The sequence below is a fragment of the Lupinus angustifolius genome, chromosome LG12 (assembly GCF_001865875.1).
Source record: "Lupinus angustifolius cultivar Tanjil chromosome LG12, LupAngTanjil_v1.0, whole genome shotgun sequence".
Classification (NCBI taxonomy): domain Eukaryota; kingdom Viridiplantae; phylum Streptophyta; class Magnoliopsida; order Fabales; family Fabaceae; genus Lupinus; species Lupinus angustifolius.
In genome coordinates, this window is record NC_032020.1 from 4040978 (window position 1) to 4051389 (window position 10412).

General features: G+C 34.7%; 1 protein-coding gene and 1 non-coding gene across 2 annotated transcripts; one reads left to right on the plus strand and one right to left on the minus strand.

Annotated features, from left to right (window-relative positions):
• LOC109362902 (uncharacterized protein At5g01610-like) lies at nt 934-8360 on the plus strand. The gene is made up of 3 exons (XM_019608984.1): nt 934-1235; nt 6531-6585; nt 7809-8360. The coding sequence occupies exons 1-3, from the start codon at nt 1149-1151 to the stop codon at nt 8177-8179; spliced, it is 513 nt and encodes a 170-aa protein (XP_019464529.1). The 5' UTR covers nt 934-1148; the 3' UTR covers nt 8180-8360.
• On the minus strand, nt 9681-9751 carry TRNAG-GCC. Its single transcript has one exon. It is a non-coding gene; the product is annotated as a tRNA-Gly (tRNA).

Genomic DNA, 10412 nt, shown 5'->3' on the forward strand with positions numbered 1-10412 from the left:
TATTACACATGAACACTTGGAAAATAATCTCTTCACTTTGCTTCCTATTTCAACTAAAGAATAGGTGACAAATCTATTCACCTAGGATTTAAACCAAACACTTTTTATTGTTTGTTATTCAAGCTAGGAGTGCACAATATACACTCTAGTTTTAGGGGATATTGAATATATTTGGGTTTTTATTGTATTGAGTTATTGGACTACAACTTATAATAAATTCATCTACCTTTTATGGTTACAATTAGTTTTATGTTTTAGTTAAGTTAGTTATGATTCTATTTCAATTTACTTCCTTATGTAAAGGTATTTCATCTTGTGTAAATTCATCAATTAATCAATAATATCATTTTCGTCATTTTTTTCATCATGTTGTGGAGTTCCAATACTTATTATATCTTTGAACCAAACCAACACCAATAACAAATATAAGGAATAGGATGTTGATTTTGACAACAAAATGATAGTCTAATACTTCTATTCGGGTTCTTAATCCTATAGTTTAAAAGAAAAATGTTGTGGAAGGCTTAAAATCAAAGATTAGCAATCAATTGAGTGTGCGGTTAAAATAAATAAAATTGATATTTGAAGTTTATTATTTTAAAATGGTTGTTATTAGGGAAGAGAACGGGGTAGAGTGAGTGTAGATATGATTTACATGTCTATGCTCACACCATTCAAATTTAATTATATACTTACATATTAAATTTGTTATTATTAAACAGATAATTATATATTTAAAAATAAGTTTTTTGATACTATCAAAAATATTTCTTATCTCATGACTTAAAGAGCTAATTTTTTTTTAAATTTGTAATTGTTCCTCCTAATATATATCACTCTGAATGACCTATGATCTTTTGGTCATCCACTTGTGGTAAAAGAATAAATTTGTTACTATAAAATATCATTTCTCTTCTTAATAGCGAAGTAAGTAAAGTATGGATTAAAGTTCCATTTAAAAAGAAACCATAAAAATAGAATTACTTTATCGGGCGTAACAAAAAAGTCTCAGCAAAGCATCAGAAAATTCTTTCTCTATCTCTTATCTGCATTTCTCTTTCTCTTAGCAAAGATAGATAGAGATACCCTTTTGGTTTTGGATCAAAATTCAAAAACTTGCGTTGTCTTGAATCGCATAGAAGAAGGAGATGGATCAGATATTTAACAAAGTTGGATCCTATTGGTTCAACCAGAAAGCCTCCAAGGAGCTTGGTTCCGTTGGTGATGACATTAATGTATGTAGATAACCCCTTTTGATCCATTTTTTATTATTTTTGTTTGCACAATTTCAAACTTTTTTGTTATGGGTAATATACTGTTTGCAATTTAATGGAAATGGATAAGAGGGGATACGGGTTAGGGTCCTCCCAGGATCTGAAATTTAATGCAGAAATCTTGAATTGGGGTTTTTAATTTTTCGTTTTTTTGGAAATTGAAATCCAGCTGTTACATTTGATCAACTCTAGGTACAAATTACTAATAAGTGTTGATCTAGTGATGTAAGGTCCACAAAATCTCAGGATGAATCAAAAGATCAATGGTTCGACTCCTAGGAGCGACACTTGTTGGGAGGGTAGTCACACAGGCAAAAGTGATTAGTTCCTTAGCATTGTTAGTACGAAAAAAAATTAGTATAAATTTTGACTGCAATGGAGGATCCATTTGGCAGAATTCAGGTTGACTTTGTTTTCTTAAAGTTTCCTGTTGGTAATACCAAGCATATCCTTGACAGTATTTTGGGGAAGGCGGGCATTCTTAATTTAATGATAAACAATAATTTTAGTGTAACATTTATGATGCATTTGCTTTGGTTGTGATGCCGGAACAATAGATTGATGATGCAGAGAAACATGGGATAAACAAAATATTTTATTCTAGTTTTGGACCTTAGTTTTTTTAATTTTAGAAACCTAATTAATGTGATTATGTCAATAGTTGTGCTTATGCCACTGACTAGCCCTTAGATTTTGCATTTATGATACATTTTAGTAGATTATTTATGGTTTTGGTGAAGGAAAAAAAATGCTATAAGCCTATTAATTTTATTAATATGGAAGGAGGAGTTATTGAAGGTAATTTTATTGGAACAAGTGGGGTTTTGTTGTCTCATCTTCAGTTTGCAGATGACACCATTTTTTTTTCGGAGAATGGTGATGTGAGCTTCACCAATGCTCTCAACCTCCTATACATTTTTTAGCATAGCTGAAAAATAATATGACTGCGCTAAAGTGGTCCTTGCTTCTATGGCTACTTGTTGTCAAATCTTTCAATGACCCTTGGTGTATCTTGGCATTCCTCTAGAAAGAGATCCAAAGACTATCTTTTGCCAATGTCTCAGTCATTCGGTTTCTATTTTCAAAACATTTTGATAATTGGTGGTCGAATTACACTTGTTCACTCTTGTAGCTAGCATTCCTCTATACTATCTTTCCCTGTTTCCTATCCCAATTGTAGAATGAGTGGGATGCCAATCTAGCACGAACTGCTGCTCATGGAAGTCCTTGGAAATTTATCACTGATTGTTATGATTCTTTTATCCTTAAAATTAGGCGATTCTCGAATTAGATTCTGAGAAGACATTGGGTGGATGGCATATCTTTCATGGAGGCATTTCAACACCTCTACAATCTTTTTATCTTTACGTAATGAAGTGATCCATGATTTCTATTCTTTCCAAGGTAACTCTATTTACCGGAGGTTTCACCTTTTCAGGTTTCGTAATGAAAGGAATACTCAACATTTACAATGGCTTATTTTTCTTATGGAAAAAATATCAATTTTTCTTCTATTCCAGATAAAATTTAAATTCTTGACCCTTCTGTTGGCTTATGTTGTAAGCCTCGTTTATTTCTTAACCCGTTCTCTGAATAGACAGATTTACGTCCTTGAAAAATATATTTGGAAATCGGAAGCTCCTTCTAAAGTGAAGTCTTTGTCTGGACTGTGGTGTTGAATAGTTTGAATGCCTAGTAAGGAAATTTAAATTGGGAATGAGTAAGGGAAGATGGAGAAGCTCTGTAACTTAAAGTGTATAGCACAATAGCTTTTTATTAAGAATCAATTTGAAATGCAAAGAGACGCACACTATAAAACGATGCTGTTTTTTTACTAACTAAGTTTGTAGTAGTGCCACAGCATACCCTACAGTCTAATAATTAGCTAATTATCTGAGTGATTTGTTAAAATAGTTTTATATTGACAGTTTTTTGGTTTTCTTTCTTAATTGGTAAATCCAACTGTGTTGACTTGTTAATGAGTTAATGGTTTATGTAGCATGTTATTAATCATGCTTTGGGTACAGAAGATGTCTTTGAGGGGTGAGCATGGGCCGGGTTAAGTGATAACACTGGTATCAATTAGAACAAAAAAGTAGAATAGAGATTCAAAGGAAATGCCCCTACCCAGAATCAATAGGATTCTGCGAGGGTTCTAAGAGAATTTTATTAGAAAGAAGATGAATTACAATAGAGAGAACTAACAATAGGATCCCACGACCCTTTCCTCCACTGATTCCACAATCAGAATCTAAATTCTAAACAACTAACCAACTTCCTTTTCCCGCCCAGTGTGCTATTTATAAACACACTTTTCTAACTAACACTAACTGTCATAAGGGTATAGCAGTAATCCTGCTATCCCTGAACCCAAACACCCCTCTTCCCTATCTTATATACATTTCTAATGATAGGCCTTGGCCTTATCCTATTAATACCCCCCTAAAAGACTCAACTTGTCCTCGAGTTGGAAATCTGTCTTGAATGGTGGCTGCCCTTTCCCAAGTGCAGTCATGCTCAGGCAGATTATGCCACTTGATCAAAACTTCCACATTCTCTTGATTATCTTCCCTGGTGCCTTTGACTTCTTCTGGAGAGGCTTGTAACTCCTATTCCTCATTCAACATAGGTGGAAGAGTCTGAGGATGTTGATGAGGATTTAGGGCCTTCTTCAAGAGGGACACATGGAACACAGGATGAATTTTTGTTTGGCTAGGCAGGGCTATTTTATAAACCACAACCCCTACCTTCTCAATCACTTGATAAGGGCCATAATACCTTGGAGCCAACTTAGCACATGGTCTCTTTGCCAAAGACTTCAGTTTGTAAGGTTGCAACTTGAGATACACCCAATCTCCCACCTCAAAAACCAACTCCCTTCTATGTTTATCTGCCTGTTGTCTCATCAAATTCTGAGCTTTAACTAGGTTATCCTTCAATTCTTTCAAAATACTATCCCTCTCAGCAATCATCTTATTAACCTCTTCTACCTTAGAAAGTATAGCACCTGCTTTTAGTAACGTAGGAGGATCCCTCCCATATAAGGCCCTAAAAGGGGTCATCCCTGCTGAACTGTTGTAATTAGAGTTAAACCAAAAAGCGTCTAAGGTAAGTTTCCAAGCACCTATAGCCACTTCAGTTTGGCCATCAGTTTGGGGGTGGTAGGAAGTGCTTAACTTTAACTGAGTACCTGCCATTTTGAATAACTCCTTCCAAAAGTGACGCAAGAATAAGGGATCCCTGTCAGAGATTATAGAAGTAGGGAATCCATGCAACTTCACCACTTCTTTTATAAACATAGTAGCCACATCCTTGGCTGAATAAGGATGCCCCAAAGCAAAGAAGTGAGCATACTTAGTCAACTTGTCCACCACGACAAAGATAGTGTCTTTTCCCCTTACCTTAGGCAATCCCCCAATGAAGTCCATAGAGATATCCATTCAAACATGTTGGGGTATGGGCAAGGGTTGTAATAGACCTGCTGGAGCCAAAGTAGAATACTTATTCCTTTGGCAAACCTCACAACTTTCCACAAATCTTTTGATGTCTGCCTTCATGCCATCCCAAAACAAAAAGCTGGCCACTTTCTTATAGGTCCTGAAATGCCTAGAATGACCACCCATAGGAGTGTCATGACACTCTGCAAGAATAACAGGAATTATGTTGGAGGTTTTGGGTAAAACCAGCTGTCCTTTATAGTACAACACACCCTTTTTCAACTCATAACCTGGATGTGAGGAAGGGGAAATAACCAATTCTTGCATCACCCCCTTCCATTTGGAATCCTGTTGTAACTCTTCATTCCATTTATCCCTCACACTTGAGACCAAGGACAGGGTAGAATAGAATTGCTTCCTAGAAAGAGCATCAACAACTGAGTTCTCCCTCCCTGGTTTACATTGGATTTCAAAGTCCAAACCAACCAATTTCACTGCCCATTTGAACTGTTCCTCTGAAAATAGCCTTTGATCCGTTAGGAACTTCAGACTTTTCTGGTTTGTCCTAATTATGAAATGCCTCCTCATCAAGTAGTGCTTCCATTTCTGGATGGCTTGAACCAATGTCATGAGCTCTTTTTCATAGACTGATTTATGTTGAGCCCTTACAAATAGCCCTCAAAAGGCTAAAGGCCTTCCTCCTTGCATCAAGACTGTCCCAAGACCCTTACTAGATGCATCTGTTTCCACCACAAATTCCTTCTTAAAATTAGGGACTGCTAACATAAGGAGATCCACCATAGCAGCCTTTAATGCCTCAAAAGCAGTTGTAGCCTCTTCTGACCACTTGAAACCATTCTTTTTCAACAATTCTGTAAGTGGATTCGCTAATTTCCCATAGTTCTTCACAAACTTCCTATGAACCCTCTCAGACCCTTGATGTTTGTTGGTTGAGGCCAGGACTGCATAGTTTCCACCTTGGATAGATCTGCTGAACCCAAACGCCCCTCTTCCCTCTCTTATCTTATCATTAAGGTTTGTCCTTATCTGGTCCTAAATATTGTTCGGGTCTTTTTTTTTTTGAACTCGGACCCAGTCCTAGACCCGAAGCTAATTCGACCCTAAATATTGATTGGTTCTGTCTTTAAACCCGAATTTGATCTTAGACCCAATTAAATATAATGCATACTCATTTCAGATTAAGCCTTCTCAACATTATTTATTATTATGAATATGTAATTTGACATATAAAATGGTATATGTATATATATTATTAATCATGTATATATAATGAAAAATTAGAGAATCAATGATATTTTCAACCAAAAAGGTGTCATTACTTTGTACACATTTGAATAGAGACACATACAAACATGATGAGTGTGTGACCATGGGACGGGTCGGGCCATACTTGGTCCCTACCCGGTCCTAAATATTGATTGAGTCTAATTTTTGAACCTGAATCCAACCCTAGACTTGATGAGACCCGACCCTAGTCGAACCCGATCATGATTGGATCGTACCGAGTGAGCAGGTAGGATCGGGTTCTGCTCACCCCTATCTTTGACATTAATATCAGAGGAAAATAGGGGTCATTAAGATTAGTCCCCCTTTCCCCAGGCTGATAAATTGAAAGGAATTAGATCATCCAGCCTCATCTTTGTTACAAACCTTATTTTACTGTTAGAGATAATGAACACTCTCATATGATCTATACTTCTATGTGACTCTAGATATTTCCGTCAGATTATGATAAATTTTGCAGATATATTTTCATTGCTTGTGTACTATCTATTTGACACCCTTTTTTGGTGATTAGTCTCTGTCAAGCAGCATTGAAGGGGGAACAAAATGGTTGGTCAACAAAGTAAAAGGTCTGTACCTTTCTCCTATTTGTATCTATTTCTTAAACTTTTATTCTACAACTCTCAGGTGTGAAACCTGTGCAATACTTAAGATCTGATTGTATTTAACCTCACAATCCCACCAAAGAAATGCATAGCTTTCTGTGCTTTTTTGGATTACAACCAAGGCTGCTAATAATATATATGCTTGTACCAACCTTATATGTAATTGATTTTCATCTGAATTAGAATTACAAAGGGTCTCCATTATAGTGGAATATAGTCATATACTACTTGCAAATTTTTTAAACGAAGCCATGGATAACTGTGTCGATTAAGTTATTTTGGTAATTACACTATGCAATAAATGTTTATTTTGTATTTTTGTATTTTGTTTTATGAAGCTACTTTACTTTTTTAATTACTGATAAATAAACCAATTAGGAGTTTTGAACTGTATATATGATCTGGAAATGAATACTTGTCATTGTATTATTTATTTTTCCTGTTGCAAGTCTAAAACTCAATTTCAAAATTCTCTTCGATATTTTCCAACATTATTGATTTAATGCAAAACCGCTAACCGCTTCTGCTTATTTCTCCACTTCCTTAAATGTTTATTATCCAAAAAGATCTCAGGCTATAAGTATGAATATTGTTGAGATGTTACTCTGATATACAACAGTTGTATACTTTGTGCATTGTGTTGCAGGCATCTTTGTCACATGATTTAAAATCACATTGTTCTATTTGAACAGAGGACCATTGATATTTGTAGAATATCGGCAGATTACTTTCTATGTTGAAAGTTACTTCAATATCATAATATCCACTATTGTCATTGGTTCTGTATAATATCTGTTCATTAGTGCATTACATTGCTTATTTTTTTGGTTTAGTAACCCACTTTCGTTCACCATTCTCCATTAGTTTTTCTTCTCCTGTTTTTAATTATTATCAGTTTATTAGTATCATATCCGGATTCAGAAATTCAGTAAAAAGGGCAGCCCAGTGCACCAACCTTCCACCTAGTTGTGTCTGGGGAGTATTACACAGCCATACCATCACAAGCAAGGAGGCTATTTCCGGGATTTGAACACATGACCTTTAAGTCATAAGTCAAGCAACTTACTGTTTTGCTGAGGCTGATTAGGAAACTAAGTGAGAGAAAATAAATGATATCGCCCAACATTTTCCTGCTTGTATTTTGATTAATATTAGTTCAGAACTCTTACATAAAATGACTTCCACAGGAAAGATGCAAAAGGCACTACCAGAGTTGCTAAAGGAGTATGATCTACCGATAGGAATCTTTCCGCGTGATGCAACAAACTACGAATTTAATGAAGAGACAGGAAAGCTTGTTGTTTACATTCCTCAAGTCTGTGAGGTCGGCTACAAGGATTCGTCGGTCTTGCGTTTCTTCACCACGGTGAGTGGTTACATGGAGAAAGGCAAGCTAGCCGACATAGAGGGAATGAAGACAAAAGTGTTGATCTGGGTGAAAGTGGCTACCATTGCTTCTGAGGGATCAAAGCTCTATGTCACAGCTGGCATGAAGAAAACAAGGAGCAGGGAAGCATATGAGGTTACAAGAGATGGTATATGCGTAGATAAGTTCTAAAACATTAATATTATTTTGTTAATATCATATCCTCTTGCATGGTTTGTTATTGTAAGTAGTGTTAAAATCTGTATTTCAGTTTTTAAATACTGATCATGGATATCAGTATTACAATTTGGTGAAACTTGCTTTGGTACATGATGATCACTAGTTTCTGTTTCTGTTTCTGCTGTTTGGATTACACTATGTTTTCTGGTATATTGTTTTTCTTTTACAAAAAAGTGCAGCATGGCCATATAAACAATAATGATCTATCCTCATGTTAAAATCCCAAAACTCTATGAGGAATGACAAATTCTAACATGGTTTGTAAAATTCTTAAATTTTGATCGAAATCAGATCCTCTCCAGCATTGGTGATAGAAATCAGATCCTCTCCTTGAAAAAAAATTATGATAAAAGATGGAGATGGTGATCATATGGACGAAATTTCAGTCCCTTTAAAAAGTTATTTTGACTTGCAATTGACATTATAAGTTGGGCTTTTCATATATTTTAGGCCCAAAAGCGGGTGAGTGTATTTTTATGATAGAATATTTTTTTGTATAAATACAATTATTTGTGACATTGGTGGATTTCTCCAATATCTCCATCTATTATTAGGATTAAAGTAATCATCTAAGAGTAGTTAGATTTATGACTCTAGTATCTATAGATTGCTGTAAATATTTATAAATAATCAGTACATTAATCACTATTTATTTGTATTATATTCATATAAGAGTCGATGATAATTAAAAATAAATAATGAATTATGCAAAATTCTTATATTATCAATACATACATTTTTGTTCTCAAAATTTATTCACTTTATTAGTGAACCACGATTCCTTGGTTCAGTGTGCCTTTACGACTATGTTAAGACCTTGTGGGTAAATTGCTATTTATTTTAAAACTCTCAGTTTTGAATATTTAAATTTTAATTACATTTCCAAATCCTAACAATTTACTAACATTACGTTGATCTACTGGTGTAAAGATCTCATTGGATCTCTAAGGTCGAGTGTTCGATTGCTGGGAATGATGAGTTCCTTATCAAAAATGTGAGAAGATACTCTTGGTAGTACAAAAAAAATCCTAACATTTTTTTATGAAAAAAAAACCTTTCAATATATGCTCATAGCTTTTGGGTCACACTTATTTATTGGAAACTAAAATCTGAAATAAAAGAATGAAGTGGTTGCTAATCTAAATAAAAAAACCATGCATTTGATGGGGTAAGATTATAAAGTGCAGGGTTGCTCAGACTATTTTTTTACCACAGCTCTTTCATAAATTAACCTCTACTCTCTGTTTGGATGGAATGAATAAGTTTAGGAGACAGCATCACTGATTCACCAAGGCAGATCTGAGTAAATATTACTACAATTATTTGAAATTTAATATAGTGGCACAATAGCACGAAATGACTCAGTTACTATTGCAAAATATTATCATAGACTTGGATTTGTGGCTCGAAATGTACACACTGCATTGATGGTAAATAAACGAAAAACTGATTGTGCACCAGCCGGGAATCGAACCCGGGTCTGTACCGTGGCAGGGTACTATTCTACCACTAGACCACTGGTGCTATTTGTTTTATATTCGCAACTACACTTACATATAAAACACATCGGACAGACACTAAGTTTTAACAAAATTACACTACTCACCTATCTATTTTTTTACCTGCACAAACCACTTGTATTTACTAACAAGACATTAGTGTAGTAATGTAAGGTTATATTTCCAAGATCGAGTATTCAATTCCTGGGAGCAACACTTGTTGGTAGGGGCAGCCACGAATCCCGAATATAGATTAGTTCCTTACCCAAAAAGGTGAGGGATATTCTTGATAGAACAAAAAAAACTATTAGTATTTATATATACATGACATTAACTATATATACATGAGAAATAAGTAGTGTTGTAAAAACCGATTCGTGTCGGCTGGTTCAACTAGTAAATCGGTCTCAATACTGATACGATGCAACATTATATCAGTCAAAACTAACCAAAACTAGTTATACTAATCAGTTTTCAATTGAACTATAGCGGTCGTATCGACTGATTTTTATTTAAAATTAATTTTTTAATGAAAATAAAAAATATTGGTTTTTTTATTGATTTTTGAACGTTAATGTTATTATATATGTATATCTAATTTTATTAGTATGCAATTTAATTAACAAAGCATCGGTTGAACCGCTATACCACTATACTAGTACCCTGACCAGTTTGATAACAAATAT

What these genes read in the sequence shown, in the direction of transcription:
- LOC109362902 (XM_019608984.1), top strand. Translation starts at nt 1,149, where the DNA reads ATGGATCAGATATTTAACAAAGTTGGATCCTATTGGTTCAACCAGAAA. An exon ending in CCGTTGGTGATGACATTAAT is followed by an intron (nt 1,236 to 6,530) that starts GTATGTAGATAA and finishes TTTGGTGATTAG; the next exon opens with TCTCTGTCAAGCAGCATTGA. An exon ending in GTTGGTCAACAAAGTAAAAG is followed by an intron (nt 6,586 to 7,808) that starts GTCTGTACCTTT and finishes TGACTTCCACAG; the next exon opens with GAAAGATGCAAAAGGCACTA.